This window comes from Artemia franciscana, chromosome 7 (assembly GCF_032884065.1).
Source record: "Artemia franciscana chromosome 7, ASM3288406v1, whole genome shotgun sequence".
NCBI classification, from domain to species: domain Eukaryota; kingdom Metazoa; phylum Arthropoda; class Branchiopoda; order Anostraca; family Artemiidae; genus Artemia; species Artemia franciscana.
This window is the reverse complement of record NC_088869.1, coordinates 58,745,806-58,768,688: the sequence shown is the minus strand read 5'-3', so window position 1 is coordinate 58,768,688 and position 22,883 is coordinate 58,745,806. Positions and strand designations below refer to the sequence as shown.

Sequence of the window (22,883 nt, the reverse complement as noted above, 5' to 3'; positions counted from 1 at the left end):
ACTATTGAAGCTGTCAAACCCTTTTAAACTTTCAAACTGGTACATCTCATGAAGGAATTTTTCTACCAAAAAATGGATAACATATACTTTGATCAGCTCATCAAGACCTATCGACTGTCGTCCAAAAAAAATCTATCTGTCTTAGATCAAAAGTTGACTTTTTGCCGTAGGCCAAGTTTATAACGTCTTCACTTAGAAAAGAGCAAAGGATAAACTCTAATTTCTATAGCAATGAGAGAACTTTTAAAGTTTAAGAGGCATATATGATACCAATACTCTAATGCCATTCCCAGTGTGTGAAAAACCGAATGATAAACTCAGCTTAAATCACGAACAGAAATGGGTAGAAACAATAGATGGCAGAACTTTTGGACCCATGGGAAAATGCCACTTTTTTGTTTCTGTAAATTTTTTCCATTTATCACTCAAAGAAGATATATTGACTATGTGGCCGGGTAACTGCCGCATATATTTAAAACTTATAGATTTTAGTCACCTTCAATTTGAAACTGGTGCTTGCCTGCCTGCCTGCTAGAACGGAGCTTTCCATTCGAAAGCAGAAACATGGTTTGATGAAACGAAAGCTTGAATGCGCAATTTCGGATAGTTCTCTCTGACATAGGCTATAAAACATACCTTCACTTCACACACCATAGGCTCTGGCTCAAGGACAAGCAAAAACCATCTTTTTTGGCCCCAGGCTAGAGTTCTACGAAGCTTTCCAAAATGCAAAGTCATATTCATCAATCCGGCCTAAGGTCAACACTTTCCATAAAAACTGGAGAGATTAGACCCTTACCACTTTCTAGGAGTTAGCTGAAATCGGGGTGCTAGAAAAAAAAAAACACGACAAAACCAAAGTGTTGCTCTAGCAACACAATTAGATCAGTAAACAGTCTGCAATTGTCGCTAGAGAAAAAATTATTGCACAGTCAACTTTTTCTATGGTCTTTCAATCGTTTATTTTTTTTATTTTTCGTCTTCTGTTCAGTCACTTCTCTGATTCAGTTCCGTTTACTTCAAAAGGTTATTGTTTACTTTTCTTTTGTTTATGCCCTTATCACTTCCTTATTTGCGAGCGGTGAGGACAGTGATATTGGGGTTTACTTGGGATACTGGGTACAGGAGACTCTGAGGATAGTGAATATATTTGCCAAATTACCAGTTTTTTCTATTCGTTTTTTTTTGGCAACTGAAAATCACTGGTTAGGTTTCTTATTTTTTACTTTCTTCATTTTCTTTATTTTTTTCGTGGAACAGAATTTTCTATTTTATTAGATGGTAGTTACTAAAATCCACAGGGTAAATGCGATAATACTTAGTCAATACAAAATCAAAGACCGGCAGACATGCCCGCTCATTGACTTTTGCTACATAAGTTCGTGGTTTTGAATTCTTCAAAAGAATAGTTTTAAAAATATTTGAGTTTTATCAGTCTAACGAAAAAAATAAAAAGTTGCTAGATGGTAGCTACTAACCTCCATGATATACATACGAAAATATCTATCTAACGCAAAATCAAAACGCATTAGCTCAAAAAAGCTTCGTTTTGATGGGTATGCTTCTGTAGTAGTCACCAGTGCTTGCTCTTTGCTTAGTAAGATGGCTCTGATAGCTTCATAGGCTTGTTGCCATATTTCTTCAGGGTTTTTGCCTGAAAATATGGGAAGTTCTAGGCACGGTGATGACATGCTGTAATAAAATTTCAAATGCCAGCATTGGAAGGAAAGACAAACCACTACATTAAAAAAAAGATGTATCCTATTAATGTATGCAATCCCAATCCCAAAGAGTAATTATCAAAAATAACCAACGCCCCCTGCACTTTTTAAGGACCAGAACATAATTTGCGCTTTAAAGAAAACAATATTTATTTCCAGCTATGTATTTGTACTTTTCATAACATAAAAATATGAAAAAAAGGAAAAAAAAAAAAACACTATCAAAACCAAGATTACTGAAAAGAGGAAATGAATATGGACTGATAGTTTAATATATACTTGTATTAAATCCTGATAGTCTTAATAATTTTTCATTTAATAAAGTTATACAAAAAAAAAAAGCTTAAAATGTACTTTGTTTTCAGTAACGGGCAAATTATAAGAAAACACAGGGGGTGTTAGCCCTATTCCTCTTTGTGGTAGTTTCTGCTCATTTTGAGCTTGACTTAGTTATTTATTGAAACTCCTGTTCGTTTTGGTTTCATTTGTGCTCAACATATTGTTCTTGGAAGTCCCCTACTATTTTGTCACCTTGAGCTCATGTTCCAAATGGTGTTCACAACTGGAATAGTTCCGACCTCGTTCTCTTCTGTTCGTCTTACTCCTGTTCCAAAAAAGAATAAATCGCTGAATGAGTGTTCTTCATATCGGCCTATTACAGTCTACTTTCTGCAAGATTTTTGAAACAATTGTAATGCCAGAACTTAGAGATAAATGCTACATGCTGCCATATTAGTTTGGCTTCCGGAAAGGCCTAGGGTGTGCCCACGCGCTTACTGCAATATCGTCAGTACTTATAGATGATGATAAGTCTGGTGATTCACTCGTCCTAGGGAGTAATGATGTAAGCCGTGCATTCGACTCTCTAATTCACGCACAAATTCTCTTTGAGGTAAATAAACGTGAAGTTGACACGTCTGCTATTCGTGCTTTATATGATATGTATGACCATCTTCCTGTTGTAATGAGGCTACCTGACGGGACCATAAGACGTTTCGTTATTCCAGTCCGTCAAGGCGTCAGACAGGGTGTATTTACTTCTCCAATTGTCTTCAATAATTGCATTCTGAACGCCCAGTCCAGCGCAGTTCCTTCGTGTATTTTAAAAGGGACCGATGTGTCGCTTATCGCTTATTTAGATGATATTTTTAACCCCAGTCGAACAGTGCAGTCGTTCGAAAGAAATTTAGCTATTTTAAGTAAAGAATATGCTAAGACTAACCTTACATTCAATAGAGAGAAATCAGACATGGTTCTGTTCAACTGGTGTGAAACTCGAGCAGGATTCACTATTAATCACGACGGCACGCCAGTTTCCCCAAAATCACAAATACAATATTTAGGGCTTCCTATCAGCGACGATCTTAAAGCAACTAGAAGGCTCCTGATCCTTCATTTCCAGCGTCGAACCACAACTGCATACGGAAGCTTGGTAGCAAACAAACTTCGATTCAACCGCAAACTGTTAGCTAAACTTTACAATGCTTTTGCACTCCCGGATTTCCTATACCTTGCACCTTTTTGGCGTACGTTTACGAAAACTGAGACGAAGGAGTTTCGGCGAATATATTTCCGGTATGCTACCTGCTTGCCCTTCCACCATGGTCAAGCAACTCCTGGGTCATTAAAAGATACGGAATCATAGACCTGAATGCTTCTATCAGAAAAAGCATAGAAGCTTATAATAGAAGAATTGGTCGGCACCAATGGAGCGCTATTTTGATAACGAATGTTTTGCTTTTGCCTTTGTATGTTTTAATTGTTTTTAAGTAAGATGAAGTATCGTTTACTTTTTTTAGGCCATTATTGATTGATAATGACTTATGCCCTCTAAACAATACCGAATCTTAAAAAGAGAACTAGAACTTTTAATTTTTATTCAAATAAGCCTCTTCTAAAGTTTGCACGACATCTTCTTTCATATAAAGTGTTTTGCTGAAAAAAAAAAGCACACAAAACCCACTTCACTCTTTACTTAGGCAGCGCTATTTCAACGCCTATGATGGTTTACAAATAATTTCCTCGGACAGTTCAGTATATTATAGATTATTTGGGTTGTCATATTATTATGAGCTTAGTAGTAGCTTTAACCTAGTAAAGAGAGACACAGGCTATAGTAACCAAAAACTAGAAAAAACCGTTTGCAAGAAAAAAATGTCTAGTGCAAAAATGATCAAAACTAATTACAATTTCAATTAAAAGTCATTAACTAATCTTTCCTAGAAAGCTTCATTGAATTTCAAATCCAAACCAGAAATATTTGGCCACTTCAAAAGGAGTACCCATAATACAAATCCCCCCCCCCAAAACCACAAGACCTAAAAAATAAGTATACCTTCATAATTATCATAGTCAGAAGGCACAAACAAGTGGAATATAGTCTCACGTATGGCAATAGAGCCTACAGAGAGGGTTTTAGGCCCTATTGCCATACGTGATAGTTCGGAGAGGGTCCCATACGTATGACAGTTCAGAGAGGGTTGTTGAGAGTAACGTATGGGAATTCTGAGAGGATTATTGAGAGTCACGTATGGCAGTTTAGAGAGGGTTGTTGAGAGTCATGTATGGCAACTCATAGAAGGTTGTTGAGAGTCACATATGGAATTGAGAGAGGCTTGTTGAGAGTCACCTATGACCATTTAGAGAGGGTATTGGGGTATCTGTTGAGCAAAATTAAACGCACTATGGATTTGCAGGTTGTCAAAAGAGCGTATTAGCAATAGAAATGGCTCAAGGAGTTAAATAGAACTTTTCAGGGCTACTACAACTACTTTACTACAAATACTATTGACTAGTTACTATTTATAAATACTACTAAACACAAATACGACTCCTTGCGTTTGTGGCTACTTACGACTGAAAAAAAAACTGGAAAGTGCGACTTCTACTACTTGCAACTGCGACTGTGACTATTTGAAACTGCGATTGCAACTACATGCGACTAATTGTCACTGCTGCTGCGACTACTTAGAGTTGGTACCAATCACAATCGTGTCTAACATAAACGGCGCGTTTTTAATATATTAAATTTATTTAAAATACTTTTTAAACATTTTCCATTTTTAACTTTGACAAATCAAAAATTATTAGCCCTTCCAGCAATGAATATAAGTATATATATATCAAACCGTTAACCCCATGCTGTTATAGAGATTGTTCCCAATAAGCAGAAATTGTGTTCTTGTATATAGAGGGCACAGGTGGCATTAGCACTGCTCTTGTTTAAATGAATTTCAGCTCGTTTTCAGTATGACTTTGTAATTTAACATAATTTACTTGTTGTTTTTGGTTTCATTTATTTATTGATGGTACTTTATGGTAGTTTTACACTTGAAAAACTATTTGACTTTAATTTCTACTCATCTTTGGTTTAATGTAGCTCTTTACTTTTCTTTGAAAAACTCCTTTTGTGTAAAAATAAAGTTTGAAAAAACATTGGCTATATGGCTGGGAATGCAGGAAGAAAGAATTAAAAAAGAATAAAGAACGAACACATCAACAAAAAATGAATGGCTAATTGTCGTCCACCACACAAATCTCTCTAAACCAAGCCACAGTGAGCTACCATACGTAATAACCATAATCAATGTCCATTCCCGATATGGCACAGAGGTAAGCACCTGAGTGGAACATAAAAAAAAGTAACCCTGAAAGTTTCAAGTAAATACCCGTACCCATTTATAAAATATTGCAGATAATCTTTTTTAATAACTTGGGATACAGATAGTTTCACATGATTTAGTTCAAAATACCCCTCAACCTGAAATTTTGCCTCAATACAATTAGTATTTTTGGACAAACACAGGATTCCAGGATTTTTATTCCTGTGACAGGAATAAAAATCCCCCCTTTCCCGACAATAAATTCTGCGCGTGAAAAATGGATAGATTGCATAATTTACACACCTTGTCTCGGGGCCTGTCGGGTCACAGCATCCCTGGAGGCATAGCTATTAGTCTTTGCGACTATTTTGAATAAAATTGCCTTTTAAGATCTCAACCAGTTTAAGGGGAGCATCTACAGAGGCAAGGGGGGAGGGGTGCCCTTTCTTACTTTTTCATCATCCCTTTCAACATGCCTTTAAAGTTTCAACTTAGCAACCCTAGCCGTTCCTTAGATATTGCTGTTGTGTCCTTTTGACAACCTTCCTGCATAAAGTGTGCTTTGCTCTTGTTTGATATTCTCCTAAACATCTTTTTTAATTTCACCTTAGTAATCTTAGCCTGTTCGAGGACTCAGGATCAAACAGGCCCTCTTTTACCATAACTAACCTTTTAAGTATAGTTATTTGACTTTTCGGCTATTTTAAACAAGACGACTATTCCCAAATTCTGATCAGATATTTTTCAAGGTAGGGTAGCTAAAAAGAGAATAGGAGGGGGGCTGGTCGCCCTCCAGCCACTTTTTATCATCCTCCTCAACCTGCTTAAAATCTTAAACTTCCTACCCTTAGCGATTCTTATAATATTTCAGATTCACCTTTTTGATAAACAGGATACACATAGTATCTTTAGATTTGGTTTAGTATGCCTCCAACACTCCCTAAACTTTCACCTTAATCCCCATAGCTTTTCCAAACACACCTAGAATCAAACATCCTCCCTTTCCTAATGATAAATCCTGCATGTAAATTGTATAATTTACAGTCCTTACCCTGGGGTCAGTGAGGGGCATTGCATCCCCATAGGCATAGTTACTAGACTTTTTGACTGCTTTGAAGTAGAATAAGTTTTCAAAATTATGATCAGTGATGAGGAAAAGGAGCATCTAGAAAGGGTAGGGGGATGGTTGCCCTCTAATATCTCTTAAACTTCCAATGAAATTTTCAACTTTCTACCCTCAGCCGTTCCTCAATATTGAGGGTACATCCTTCTGACAACAAGCCCGCACAAACTGTGTTTCATTGTGTTTGGCATCCCCATCCAAAGCTGTGGGGGGTTTATGTCTTCCCCATATACATAGTTGTTTGAGATTTTGACTATTTGAACAAGATGTCTTTATCAAAATTTTCATCTAATATTTTGGAGGGAGGGAAACTAAAAAGGTCAAGATAAGGGCTGGCGGCTCTACAACCACTTTTTAACCGCCCCTAAAATGTCCTGAAAGTTTCAACTTAACACCCTAAGCTGTTCTTAAAACGTTGCAGATCCTCATTTTGATAAACTGGATGTATATAGTGCCCTTAGATTTATTATAACATACCCCTCGACATTCTCCAAAGTTCCACTTTAATGCTCTTAGCCTTTTCGGATACATCCAGTATCAAATATTTCCCCCGTTCCTGAAAAATCCTAAATATAAATAATAGACAAATTGCATAATTTATGATCCTTGTCCTGGGGCTATGGGGGCATAGCATTCCTGGAAGTATAGTTATTAGACCTTTTGACTAGTCTGAACAAAATTACAATTTCAAAATTTCAATCAGCCTTGATCAGAAATGGTAACTAAAAAGTGCAGGGAGGGGGGCTGGTTATCCTCCGATCTATCTTCAACATCTCCTTTGAAAATTTCAAATTAATATCCTCTGTCGTTCTTTAAATATTGCTGATTTCACCTTAATGCTCTAAGCTGTTTTAGGGACTCAGGATCAAACACAACCTCTTTTATTATTAAAAACCTTAGATGTTAACCATTAGCAACTTGCATAATTTACGGCCCCTGCCCTGGGGCATGGGGGGGGCTTAACCCCTGAGGCATATTTATTTGACCTTTGAATTGTTTTGAATAAAATGGCTATCTCAATATTTTCATCGGATACATTTGGGGGGAAAAGGGTGTGGGGTGGTTACCCTCCAATCACTTCTAATTTCTTAAATAGGGTCCTGGAACTTTCGATTTCCAAATGAATGAAAACCTTCCAAAGTTCATACCACCATCCTTATTACAAAAACCTTATATTTTAACAATGAGTAACTTGCATAACTTAATGCCCTCGCCCAGGGGGCTGGGGGATTGCCAATCCCAGAGGCAAAATTATTTGACCTTTAGACTATTTTTATGAAAATGGCTATCTTAAAATTTTGATCGGTTGCATTTGGGGAGAAAAAGACGTGGGGTGGAGGGCGGTTCCACTCCAATGACTTTGTACTCTTAAAAAGGGCTCTATAATTTTTAATTTGCAATCAAATAAGCCCCTTCTTAAGTTTATAAGACTACCCCTTCCATATGAAGTGCCTCTGGGGAGGAAAATTATTAAATAAACAAATGAACAATAATACCTTGAAGCCTTATGACTCTTTACTATAGGCATCGCTAGAGCGTTTCCTCTGGAATTTTGAGGGAATTATCCGTGGGGAATTTTCCGGGCCGGGGGGGGGGGCACTTAGCACCGACAAATCATGTTCTTGAAACAAGATTTAGAATTAGTCAAGGAAATAAGTTTATAAAACTGGATTTTAAAAGTTGTCAAATTGTGGGCTGTGTAACAGCATAACTTGCAAACTCATAATTCGAAATCCCCGATCCAACGAAATCAGTAATATCAATTTCCAGCAAGATTGTCGAATTTACAATCTAGACAATGAACTAACGATCCTGATCAGTTACGTCTGCAGGAATTTCTTTTGGGGTGGGGAGGGAATAATACAAAATTATTATATAGTTTGTATAAAAAGTTTTCAGAAATACGAGAAAATTCAGGATTTCAGAGGGGTGAACCCCAAAACAACAAAGAAAAGATGAATAGCGCGAAAGTCATAACATATAAGAACAAAATAATGCAAATAAAGAAGCTTGGGAACCCTTATCACGTCCTTGTTTATTTTTCATTGTTTTGCTTTTCTATTTTTCGCCTTATTACTTTTTAACTTTGATCGTATCTGAAAGTATATTCTAATCAATATTTATTTAGGATAGCTAATCTTTTATATTTTATTCATTTTCATTGCTGGTTATTTGTGACTATAAAACGGTTTGATTGTAGCAGTAAAAATCATTCACATCATGGTGCTGTCAATGGTAAACTAGATGTTCGTCTGCTACTGATTCCAAATGGTATATACAAATATGCCTTATATTATTGCAATACAGCCTGTTTGACCATTATGAACCACAAACTAAATATTTGTCACTGACTGGTTTCAAATGGTGCTCTTGCACATTCATTTGATCCTAACAATAGCACGATTTTGCATCAGGCTACTTTTGCAGGTAAACTAGACATTTGTGGGCTACTAGTTTCAATCGGTGGCACTATCAATACCTTTGATTGTGATAAACTAGTGCCATAATCTTGTCTTCTTCAAGCGGCAAACAAGATGTTTGTTACCTACTGATCTCAAAAGGTGCACCTACAGATGCCTTAGCTACAGACAATACCACGCCATTACCACATTGATGCCGTAAACGGCAAACTAGATGTTTGTTACCTACTGATCTCAAAAGGTGCACCTACAGATGCCTTAGCTACAGACAATACCACGCCATTACCACATTGATGCCGTAAACGGCAAACTAGATGTTTGTTACCTACTGATCTCAAAAGGTGCACCTACAGATGCCTTAGCTACAGACAATACCACGCCATTACCACATTGATGCCGTAAACGGCAAACTAGATATTCGCCCACTACTTATTTCAAAGAGTGGACACATAGATACACCCTGATTCTGCTTTAGCAGGCAGACACAACGTAGTTGGTTATTTGTTACAAATGGTGCAGAAATAAACTGTCTAAATTCAAATAACCAGACAGCTTTAATGCTAGCTTTTTTCCAAAGTTACTTATTCATAGTTTAATATCTTCTAGAAAACAAAGCAATTTATAATCATAATGGAACAATAAAAGGCATAAAATGAGTGCTTGAGTGACTACTAAAAGAGCAAATTGAAGAAGCAACACAAACCAAAAAGTAGTTTTCGACACTGTGCAGCATTACCTTTAAAGAGTCTAACTGCATTAAAACCGACTTGCCGAGACATAACAAGAAAAGATGCAGATTATGCTTAAACAAAAAATAATGTCAATAACCTTAATATTCCAGAGCATTCGAAAAACTAATTAATTTATGAGGAGTAACTTATATTTCGGCTTAAAAAATAATTTTCAAACGGAGACCTGTTAGTTTGAACCCAATGAAGAAGCTAAATTTGATAGTTAACAAATTTCATTTTCATCCAAGGAATATTTGAGTCTAGAGAATGGAAAGACAAGGAGCATTAGTCCCCCTCTTCGTATATATAAAAGAAAAAATATTACCAGTCACCAGATCACGCAGAACGTAAACATTATTAGCAGTCACCTTATTGACACACACTTGTAAGGACCTTGACGAAATACTGGGTGTAATTAGAACTGGGCGAAATTACATATATATTACTGGAATTGACTTCTGCCGCCAAAAAATTAGAAATTCAAATAAACGAAGGGCCAAATCTCAAGGACTGAATTGACAGATAATTCCTAACTAAAAGGTGGTGTTCATTGCAGACGTTGTGTTTGTGGCTTATCTCATGATCATTCAACAACTTAACTGAATTTTTACTGGAGTATACATAATTTATTTTTTGTTTGTGCTGAAAACACATTACAGAAATAGGCTATAATTTTTCGTTATACAAAATTTGTTATTTCTGCTAAAATTATTGTTTCTTATAACATCACCCAAACGATTTGAAGTAGTGGGGCTGCAAGTCGTGATATACTCCCAGAACAAAGCTTAGTGAAAAAGTGTAATACATATACTATTAGCACTAATTACAAGAGGAGGTTATAATTTTTCCCAAAAATCAAATACTGCCAAACTACATCTGTCAAAATTTTTTGTCAAAACTATTGCCAAACTAATGCCAAAACTATTGTTGTCACTGATGTAGCATAAATTGTGATAATATAGTTTACTGAAAATGTGAAGTTAGACGCATATTAGCGCAAATTGATAAGCATGGGATTTCAAATGGATCTTGTGGCAGTTGAATGAGAAAAACAAGTTTTTCTCAATAGCAGTAAAGAGCAGCACCGATTTCGTATGTAAGGGAGGCTGCCGCATCCTAAACTCCAGCTCATTCTGCAAAAGTCTTATAGTGCTTTGCTGAAAGCATTAATGAACGCAACAAATTGTGAATTTAATAAATTGACTTTTGAAATGATATTGATATTCTTGTGTTTGAGCTGATATTCCCACGTGTTTGAGCTGATATTCTCAAACCATTGGGAACAATGAGTCAATTGAGGCAGAGGGGGTAACCCATTTCATATTAGAAATAATTTCTGTTAATTAAGTTAATACATAAGTTAATATACCTCTTTACTTTAATTTGGAAAACTTTATTTTTACGTTTAATTCATTAGAAATTCTCTTAGCTTCATGGATGTAAGCTTATCTAGCAGTAAAAAGCCAACAGCAGAAAAGCGGTGGTAGTAACTGTTAAAAGTCAAAGAAATCTGTCCGCTTATGAGTTTGGCCATTTATTATGTTGTTTAGTTCTAATTTTGTTTTTCTGGTTATTATTCGTGCCCCTTCAGTTTATATTCATTCTTTTTGTACTTAGGACGGCTAAGTTGAGGTCTTGGGCAAAATATTTTGTTTTGTTTCATTGGCTGTGAATTTTCATCATTTTTATCGTTGTTCTTAGTTTACTGTTATTTTCATACTTAAACAGTTTAGTCTAAGAATTTATTTCCGTGGCATTAGAATAATAATTCCGAAATAAATAAATAAAAAAATCCTGTTCTAGGCCTTTTTGTGGGTCACATCCTAAAATAAATACTGATAATTATCTAAACTCTGATAATTATATACTTTCAAAACTAACAGCGATAAGTTAGGGCTTTGATCACACTACAAATATAGATAAAAAAAGGTGGTGTCATTAAAAATGCCAACAAAACATAAACGGAACTAAATATAGGCATTAAAATATGATATTAAATTAACCCCACTTTTAATAAGTTTATTGCAATTGATTATTTACTTATTACGCTTCCCAGCTCAGTAAGCTATAATTCGTTCTTTTACAGATAGAAAATTTTTGAAATGTTTATCCATTAGTATAAGCTAACAACCCTTTTGGTTAGTTTTAAAGGTTCTATAGGTTTGCATTTTTTTTTTTTTTTTATTATGTAAAAAATTGATTTTGGTGTTCAAACAAAATTTTATAGAGCACAATAGTTACTAATAATGCTACGACTTACAACTCACTGCAGCACCAAAACCACCCGAGGCAAGCACAGCTGTACACACTCCTGGTCCACCCTAACCAAGTTCTAATTTCCTTTAAATCCTCCCTTACAAACTCCTCTTACCCCATTCAGGTAAGAACTGCTTTTCGTTTAGCCCTACATGGATGCCCAAATCAATAATTATGCTCGGTTGTAATTAATTGTAATTGATTGCAATAAGCTTTGTGGAACATAGGGTAAATACAGGTGACAAAACATAGGTGACATTATAGTATATACATCGTTTTTTGCCTTTTGTAGTGAATAAAAACTAAAAAGTACAGATTGGGAACTCACCTTGGGATTTCAAGTACGTATCCAATGAGGCTTTCATTCCAAATCCAGAATTTTTGAAATGTTTTGCCAAAGAAGCTACTTCCCATACAGGGCGATAGTTATCATGCACAACGTACTTATCTGTATTATTCACGTCCAATGGTTCATACTTTTCCGGACAGAATCTAAAAGAAAGCATCTGATTTAGAATCTAAAAAATACCATTTGATTTAGGCGCAAATCAATCGACGTTTTCCGTGTTTTCCCCCCAAATATTTCCAGGTACCCATTTGGGACTGGATCGACACAGGTTGTTACCTGCACAGCCTCTTCCCGGTCAAGAGTATTGATGTAAGGTCGGAATAAAATTTTTATTTTGGCTAAAAATTATCAAAGGCTAATATTCTTTACACAGAGGGAGATACTACCACACTACTGCTACTACTAACAACTCAGAGCAGCATCACGCCGACTGAGGTCAACCTCCCAAAGTTATAGTTTCTTTGAATCGTTTGTAACGACCTCAACCAACTTCATTCAAAACTACCCGCTATTCGTTTGGCCCTATATGGACGGCCAAGAAGAACGATATTTGGCAACCTGTCATTCTTCATTCGCACAACGTGTCCTAGCCACCTTCACTTTCCTCTCATTACAGCTTTAGAAATTGGGATAAAACCCACATTTTTCGTACAGATTACTTTTTTAAATAAGGTAGGTCAAACGGGCCCCAAAGATTATCCACAGGCAATTCCTATGGACAATATCTAGAAAATCATCTTCTGTCTTCCAGGGCCAAAATTTTCAAACCGTACTTGACCACTGTCATCAGCATAGCTTCCAATATTCTAAATCTGGTGCAATGACTTGTCTTCCTATTCTTCCAAACTTTTTTTCACCTGTGATAAAATCCCCTGGGCTGTGGCTATTCAACTTTTTACATCCTCACCACATCAACTATCTTTGCTAATAATACTACCCAGGTAATTGGAGATATCCACTTTATCAATCTGCTCGTTACCAAGCATCACCTCTTCACCTTCAGTTATTCCAGATCCATGCAATTTAATCCTCTTAGTGTTAATTTTCAAACCTACTCTTGCCTCCTGAACTGTCGAAACTCCCTAAAATATCATTCATTTTCTTAAAAAGTTTATCGAGGACACTCAAATCACATCCATAATTCAAGTCTAGAATAGTTTTAACTTCCCATTTGATTATATGATCTCCCATAACCTTTGCCATGATCCTTAGGACAAAGTCCATCAAAATCATCCATGTAAATGTGGAAAGAACACACCCACCTTACTCCTGATTCATTACCAAACCAGCTGATTAACTCAGTTTCTACCTTAACCACAGCGACATTGTTCTTGTACATTGTACTAATCATTTTATTGCAATTATCTGGTAAAGTATGCAACGATAGGACCCCCACTAAAGGTCTACTATTGGCTGAATCGTCATTATATCATTTATTTTATTTATTCGCTTTCAATGGGTGCCAGAAGAAACAAAGTCCAAATTTAGATACCTCTGGGTCCCAAAATTAGCGAGCTGTTGTCCCAAGTTTATTTCCAGAGAAGACCCAGATCTGGTAGCGAAGGCTCGATTGTAGGGAGAACAAGATACTCTTATCTTTATTTCAGGCATGTAAAACAGACTATCATAAATAGTAATTTTCTTATTCCATTTTTCTATTTGATAAAATTAATATTTAGTAAGGCGAAAACAACTAGGGCATTCTTCGGATTTAAAAAAAAAAAAAAAAATCAAAAATGGGCTGTCAAACCCATATAAGTGCTATAGTGGATTTTCATCCCAATGGTTACATTTTCCAAATCGTATTTAATTGGCAGAAAGCAAAGATCAGAAATCAATTAAGAAAAATATATAATGCCTCGGCCTCACTGATTACCTAACATGTTTCTATAATCTATATAACAAAGAGAAACAAAGTTTGATCAGCTTCTTACTACAATTCTATATATGTTTTCTTCTTATCAGCCCCCCCCCCAAAACCAAAAAAATTGCACATACTCCTGTTCGATAAAATAGAAAATTATAAGTCAGAGAAAGGTGGTAAAAAGAAAACAAACATGGCAGAAAGCAGAGGAGATCAGAATGAAATTTGGACAAGCGTACAATGTCTCTGCCCCACAGATTACCTAACACGTCTCTATAATTTATCTAACAAAATGAAAAAAACGATCACCCTCTTGCTGTAATTTTATACATTTTTATCCTTCTAATTCCCCCCCCCCCAAAAAAAAAATGTCACAAAATAACAAACATGCCTGCTGAGCAAAATAGAGAATGAAAGAAGAAGAAAAGTCGAAAAAGAAAAACAGACGTTACATCGAGAAAGAACGGAAAAATAAAACAATATTATAAGAAGTCCAAAATACGGAACCTGACATTCTCTCCAATTCTAAACTTAACTTCACGATTGAAGAACATTCAAAGAGAATTTAACAAATCAAAAACAAATTAAAAACAATTCAAATTGACATAATTTTTGCGAAACGAAGGCAAACTTTCTGCAAACTCCATTTCTGAAAGCAGTTATAAGAAGACTGAAGTAAGACGTATTAGTAGACAATGGCAGGACTTGACATAATTACTTTAGTCAACTAAAGTAATTAATGTTAAGAGATTTGAGAGTATCCAAAAAGAAACCGCATAAAACGATAAAACAACAACAGAAAGAAACAAAACAAAAACCTAATGACTACATTTTTTTCTCCTATTTAGTTTTTTCAATTAGGTTCATTCAGTTTCTTCAATCTCATTCTCTCTCTTGACCATTAGGACCATTTCGTAACTGTGATCCTAAACAGATTTCTCTCTGAATTTTGCAACTGTATTTTGAACTGAGTATTGACTGAATCTTGTATAGTGGTGGCTGTTTAGATAAGCTTATAACTCATTTGGATAAGCCGTTAGTTTGGATTATTAGGGGGGGGGTCGTCAAACACCCCTTTCTAGTAAATAACATCGATATGACTTTATACAACTTAGACGATCTTGATTTTGCCAAATTCACAGTATATCCCCTACGGCTCGTCTGAATTATAGACTTTATAAAGATTATATCAGGCGGTTTAAAATATGTTTCTATGGGTCTTAGGACAGACGGAAATGGAGCTTCACCAAGTTAATTTTGAATCAAGTAAGGATGAAGCTTCGAAGAAAACAAAAACAAATATTAAAATACTTTTGATGAACTGTTTTTAATGCCCCATATCTTCCTTGAAAGTCTGAAGAAGATAAGAAGAACTTATCAGTTTTTTGTTTCTGTATTAATCTTTCAATGGGGAAGAGCGAATTTCCATATGCTCTAAAGATGAACTGCATAAAGATGAAAAGGAGGAAGAGATGACAAAATGGAGAGCAATATCAATCCCGCCATTATTGAAAAAAAAAAAAACTTCGGAAAAGTTTTACATGTACGACAGTTAAGATATCTGGAGTCCTTGAGCAAACTATACAACAATCAGTTTGGATTTAGAAAAGGCCACTCAACAAGTCATACAATCCGTTATTTGGTTGACAATATTAATGGTACATATGAAAGTAGAAAGATTCCGTTAACAGTTATTATCGATTTCAGAAAGGCTTTTGACAGAGTGTATTTTGAATTTTCGCTGCGTAGGCCCGCCGTATGGGTATCAGGCATAGTTGTGGGGTATTGACATCAATGCGGGTTGTAATCAATGACATTAAAAGTGTTTCTATCTGAAGTAAGCTGCGGAGCGCCGCAAAGATTTGATTTGGGACCAGTTTGATTTTTAGTGTATGTTGATACGTTTTATCTTTCTGGTACAAGTGTCACAACATTTGCAGACGACAGAGCAGTAGCAATCGCAGAGATGAACCTTTAATATCCTACGATTTGCGTAAATGATGTCCTATTGTACACGAATTTATTAACTAATCTTAGTTTTCTAGGTGCTAACGTTAGGAAAACAAATTAAATGATTTTTAGGGGGTGATGCTGAGTTGATTAATTCGAACAATACTTATTTTTGTGGTATTAATATTATCTAAGTTTTCCAACAGAGTAATTTAGGATTTGATTTTTTAATTTGAATTGGAAGAAACAGTGATATTATGTCGTCTAAGGTAGTTAGAGCTATAGGTTTGCTTCAAGGTTTTCGTGAATTGTTCCGGTTTGTGTCTTAAAGATTATTTATAGTAGGATTATTCACCTTTATGTTGTCTATCAGCGCACTTTTTGGGAAATTAACTTTTATGCAAATTTTTTAGAAGAATCAAGACAATTCGCAATTAAGCAATTCGTCTCTTGAAGGAATGTATAAACTTAGCGATACACTATTTAAAAGATACACTAATCGATACAATATTATTTATAGTATTATTATTCATTACTTTATTATTACTTTATTACTTTATTATTATTACGTTATTATTATTACTTTATTTATTATTACTTTATTATTATTACTTTATTATTATTTATAGTTACTATTATTTATTATTTATAGTATATTCTTTATAGTATTATTTATATTATCGATACACTAACCGATAAACTATTTAAGCGATACACTATTTAGTAAACTTAGACTTGTTATTGCCATATAAAAATTGTGAATACTGGTCAGTGTCAAACTTGCACCCCTGTATAAGCAGAAGTTCAAATTAAAAAAAAAAAAAAAAAAAAAACCCTGAACTATACAAATTCATAAGATAGAATACCTCAAAAGTACGTCACCGTCATATAAATATGCTCGCAATGGATCAATCGACGTAATAACTATATAAACCCCAATGTCAAACTTGTATCCGTCTATAAGCAGAGGCTCATCAATAAATTCCTGGACAAAGGTTCCTTCTACTTCCAGATCGACATCAGTAATCTTTCGGATATTGATGCCTCTATGGTTATTACTTTTTATAACAAAAAGCTTCTCTGGATTCTTAAAAGCCTAGAATTCAAATCTGTATTAGACCACTAAAACTTCTTCTGAAAAATTTTACTTTTTCATTATTTGGTAAAATTTTTACATCAAGTCCTAATAAAGAGCAAAAAAGGTTAGGCGTACCAATTTATGCTGTTAAAAAATCATAAATATGACTTAAAATCTTTAGAACTTTCAAAAGATGTGGCGTAATTTCTTCAAAATCCTGGGGGAGGGGCAAAGTTGGAACCAATTATGCCAAATCAGCTGAAAATGACAGTGAAAACCAAAAATGATCTATATATTACCATAAAGGCAAAGACATACTAAAGAAAACTGACCTGTTTCTCTGGATACTTGAATTATACAGACTTATCTTAGTTTTGACAAAATTTTTGGCAGAAACTAAATTTCAGCTGGGGGGACAAACTGAAGTCTGGGGGATGGAAAACTTCGGTACGGAGGGGGCAGTTGCCCCTCCCCTGCCCAATAGCAAATTACGCCCCTGGATGTAGCCTAAACTTTCAATCAGTCAAACAGATAATACGAATGATAAGTGATTTGACACAAATAATGCTGACATTATTGAATTGAATATATGACTTGAGGCTTAGAGTCCGGAGCGAATTGATTCCATAAACAAGGTGGTTTCAAGAATATAACTCCTTTTGTCTGAAAAGTAGCCCATATTATGCAACGTTGGTAACAATGATTTTCTGAAAGAACTAAAATAATTTAATATTTGAAATCCATAAAAGACATTTTCGGGAAAAATCGTAGATAAACAATAGCAAAAACACATTTTTGACAATAATAATTCGATCGAACGATTTCTTCCTTTGCTTATCATTACATTCTATTGCAATGCCATTTGGATTAAACGGTTCATCATCAGACAATTCAAGATTATCACAGTGTGAAGTATCGACAAGAGGTTATTTTTGTAGCACGAACACCCCTTTTCCCACACTGTCCTTACAGGACAAGCAACCATTTTCCTAGTGTATAGGGCGTTACCATTATAAAGCCAAAAAAGGGGCAAAGACAATAACAAACGACCAAAATCAAATAAACATAAACAAAATAACAGAAAAACTTACATAGTCCTTGAATTCACCCTTCTGGTTAGGGAGTTTAAAGGCTTTAGGAACATAAGGTAAACCAGAGGTAGCCAAATTGACCTTATTTGTAATATAGCCTGATCCGGGAAAGTGATTGACCTAAAATAATAAGGATTGTCAAATTTTTTTTTGCAATCTTAAGAGTTCCATTGATTACATGATCATATTCCACTGGTCTTAGGAAAAATAAATCTAGGTCACTATCAAATGTATCCATAGGCAGATAATGGTTACTGAGATCCTAGGAATTCCTAACCACTGAGTCCAAAAGAAGTCCAAGTGGACCCCCAGGGGTCCACAGAGGCTCAATGTGGGGGTCTACGCTGGCTTGACAAAAAAATAGGGTTTACAATTCATAGGGGGGTTTACAAAAATTTATCTGATTTAAATAGTAAAGAAATAAAATGTTAGCTTCACTTCACCTATCAGATAATACCTTCACCTAACAGAAAACATTTTAAGAGGGTCAGCGACTGTTGCTTCTAAAAACTTGCATATTTCATATATAGTTCAACTTGGCGAGGTTTGCAAAGGGACAACATACGACATGTGTGCTTGTAATCTAGCGTGGACTTACTTGATTTTCCACCAATATAAGTAAGAATGCCAAGGATAAACGTTACTCATTTGTTTCCGATATTTCAAAAAGACAAGAAAAGTAATGTTTGTCATTGTCGGAAAAAGTGATACACTTATCTGCCTATTTGTAACACATAATTTTATTTTATTTATTTCACAATTATATTGTACATGTAAACAAAAAAAAATAAAATATACTAAAAATACGTAAGCAGGACAGGTGAGTCTTATTCCTAAAAGAATAAAACTCACCGTCCCTCCTGTGTTAGAAGATACTTTTATGTTGTAATAAGTACATTTGTACTGTCTGCATTTAGTAGGTAAGTATTGCAATTAAATACTGAACACAGCAGTTATTAAATACTTTCATGTAAGAGGAGAAAGCCGAGAAAGGTTGAATTTTTTGTCTCAGTTTTATAGGCAATTTTTTATTACCCGCCTGCGTGGGGGTTCACTAATAATTTATTACATTTCCATCATAGCTTGTACTTTACTGAAAAAAAAAATGACCATGGATCGTCAGTTTAATCGAAAAATACTCATATTTATTCCGTGGAGTTTTGATCATTTTTTATTTATGAAAGTAAAAAAGTGCAAACATTTAAAACATATTTCTTTCGGTAAAGCGAAAATTATGTTCTGGTCTTAAGAAGGCATGGGGGTTATCAGCCCTACTCATGTTAATATTTGATCGTTTTGAGTTTGATTCGGCTATTTATTGTAATTTCTGTTCGATTTGAGTTTGATTTACTTATTGACGATTGGAAAATATTTGACTCTATTTCTGCTCATTTTAGGCTTAATGAAGCTCTTTATTTTTTTTGAAAAACTTGTTTATGGAATATGTTTCTTCAATTAATTTTTGTTCGCTTTTTATTAACATTGTCTTTTAATTTCTTTTTTAATTTTTTGCTAATTGTTGCTAATTGTATATAGGAGAAACTTTTTCAACAATCTTTAATCCTGACACAAACAGTACTTTTAAATTAAATTTATAACTCCTGATGTTGACCTGAAAAATAAAGCTCAATATCACCTCATAAGGTTACATCTATGCTCTTTGACAACCTAGATACAATGACACTCTTTTTATTCATTTTAATTATAAAAGTAGAAGTAGCAATAGAAGCAGCCCCAAAAGTTTCAACTTAATACTCCCCGTCGTTCTCTATATAATAATGAGGTGTCTTATTCGCAACCAAAAACACATTGCCTTTGGAGTTAGTTTAAAACAAGATTTAGTTTTAAAGCATAATGGTCCCATTGCACAGTTGTGGGGGGGGACATACCCTATGTCCCTAAGGACATAGTTGCAGGAGCGTTCTACTATGCTGAACTAAACGACTGTATCAAATTTTGACTGGATGTGTTTGGAAAATGAATGGGCTTGAGATAAGGACTGGTTACCAACCAATCTCTTTTTATTCTTAAAAAGGGCATCAAAACTGTTAATTTTGAATCGAATTAGCTCCTTTAAAAGTTTCAATAATATTTATGGCTATTATAAAGTGGTGTTGCCCATGATTATATGCCCTTTTAGAAACTTGCATGCATACAGTTTTTTGTTTAATTGAAACTCCTCCTAAACGTTCCCTAAAACTTTCACTTTAATACTCTTAGCGTCATTAGTTATAGTTACTGTTGTAGTATTGTGAAAAGTATACACAGAGTGCCTTCTGGCTAGTTCAAAATCCCCCACAACTTACCCTTAGAGTTCTAACTTAAAAATATAACTAGACCTACGTTGCCTGGGCAACGTGAAGTGTTGCGGCAACCTTTGTCCGGCTTCGCCGATTAAAGTGTTGCGAGAGCATTCAAAGCATTCAAAACGGCATATTCAAAGCAGAACACGATCAGTAATCACATGATCAAATTCTTCAGCGTTGAAAAAACAACAGCAAAAGAATATCGGAAGAAGGGGCTAAATTGAGTTTGCAGCCAGTTGAACCTTATCCTGTTCAATCGTAGACATTGTGACGGATGAAAACTTGGAACAATATCTTATACGATCTAGTTGGTATTATGAAGCTATCCGTTACTTTTCATGATCGAAATACCATACATGAGACTGTACTAATTATTTTGAAACTATCTTATTGTTTTACGTTATCGTTTGTAATCGTTGTGTAAACATTTAATTCTGTCAGATTTACAGAGATTGAATACAACGTGTACCAAACTGTACAAATTTCTAGCCCGAAGTGAACCGATTCTTATTTACAAGTCCCTTTCCCGTGATAGACGTTAACTTTACCGGAAACAAATGAATGGGTACAGCAACTAGTAGAAGTTGCAAACCCCTCATCGCTGAAGATGATTGTAGCCTAACAGCCGATTATTACTTACAAGTCCCCTACATATCTTGAACTAAATTGATCTAACCATCAAATACAGCGAAAAAAAAATAATACGTACACCAACTAGCAAAAGTTGCAAACCCTTCATTGCCGAAGATTTACAAGTTCCTTTCCCGTGATAGACATCAAGTTTACCGGAAACAAATAGATGGACACACCAACTACCAAAAGTTGCAAACCCCTCATCTCTGAAGATGATTGTAGCCTAACAGCTGATTATTACTTACAAGTTCCCTACATGTCTTACCACTGGAACCAAATTGGCTTAACCATCAAATACACCGAAAACAAATAATAGGTACACCAACTAGCAAAAGTGACAAATCTCTCATTGCCGAAGATGATTATGAGCTAACAGCCGACTGTTGCTTACATGTCCCCTACATGTCTCACAATTGGTATCGGCCTATTTTTGTTTTCTGTGTATACCTTGCTACTGAAGTTGTCAACCCTTTGAAACTTTCAAACTGGTAGATTTATAGGGATCGAATACAATGTGCACCAATTTCCACAAATTTCTAGCCTAATGTGAACCGACTCTTACTTACAAGTCCCTCTTCCGTGATAGACATCAGGTTCAACCGGAAACAAATAACGGATACACCAACAGGTAAAAGTCGCAAACCCCTCATCGTTGAAGAGAATTGTAACCTAACAGCCGATTATTACTTACTAGGCCCCTAAATGTCACTTTGCAGCCGGTTGAACTTTATCCTTTTCAATCGTAGACATCCTGACCGATGGAAACTTGGAACATTATCTTATATAATCTTGGTATTATAAAGCTATCTGTAACTTTTCAGGATCAAAAGACCATAGATGTGCACCAATTTGCACAAATTCGTAGCCCTTCATGAGCCTCCTCTAGCAACCGATTCTTACTTACAAGTCCCTCTCCCGTGATATACATCAAGTTTACCGGAAACAAATAATGGGTACACCAACTAGCAAAAGTTGCAAACCCCTCGTCGCTGAAGATCATTGTAGTGCAACAGCTGATTATTGCTTACAACTCCCCTACATGTCTTACAATCGGGAACCAAGTTGTTCTTACCATCAATTACACCAGAAACAGATAATAGGTACACCAATCAGCAAAAGTTGCAAACCCCTCATTGCCAAAGATGATTATAAGCTAATAGTCGACTGTTGCTTGAAAGTCCCCTACATATCTCACAATTGGTATCGGCCTATTTTTGGTTTAAGTGTGTACCTAACCACTGAAGTTGTCAACCCCTTGAAACTTTCAAACTGATGTATCTCATGAAGGAAACTTTCTACCAAAAAATGGATGACATATACTTTGATCAGCTCATCAAGGTCTATCGATTGCCGTTGAAAAAGAAATTCTATCTGTATTAGTTCAAAAGTTGACTTTTTTGCCGGAGGCCAACTTTCTATCACCACCACTTAAAAAGGAGCAAAGGATAAGCTCTAATTTCCTTAGCAATGAGAGAACTTTTAAAGTTTAAGAGGCATATCTGATACCATTTCTCTATTGCAATCCCAAGTAGAAAAAAAGAATGGTAAAGTCAGCTGAAATCACGAACAGAAATGGGTAGAACCAATAGATGGCAGCACTTTCGGACCCGTGGAAAAATCGCACTTTTTTGTTTCTGTAAATTTTTCAATTTATCACTCAAAGAAGATATATTGGCTGTGGGGCCGGGGAACTGCCGCATACATTTAACACTTATAGATTTTAGTCCATCTTCTATTTGAAATTGGTGCCTGCCTGCTT

General features: G+C 35.3%; 1 protein-coding gene across 1 annotated transcript in view; it reads right to left on the bottom strand.

Annotated features, from left to right (window-relative positions):
* Window positions 1-22,883, bottom strand: part of LOC136029739 (probable tubulin polyglutamylase ttll-15) — a 130,170-nt gene that overhangs the window by 64,184 nt on the left and 43,103 nt on the right. Inside the window, exons 4-7 of the mRNA XM_065708245.1 lie at window positions 18,186-18,305; window positions 16,883-17,112; window positions 12,182-12,345; window positions 1,479-1,654 (exon numbers count right to left, since the gene is read on the bottom strand). Of these exons, the coding sequence (XP_065564317.1) occupies window positions 1,479-1,654; window positions 12,182-12,345; window positions 16,883-17,112; window positions 18,186-18,305 (690 nt within the window). The remainder of the gene's footprint in view (window positions 1-1,478; window positions 1,655-12,181; window positions 12,346-16,882; window positions 17,113-18,185; window positions 18,306-22,883) is intronic.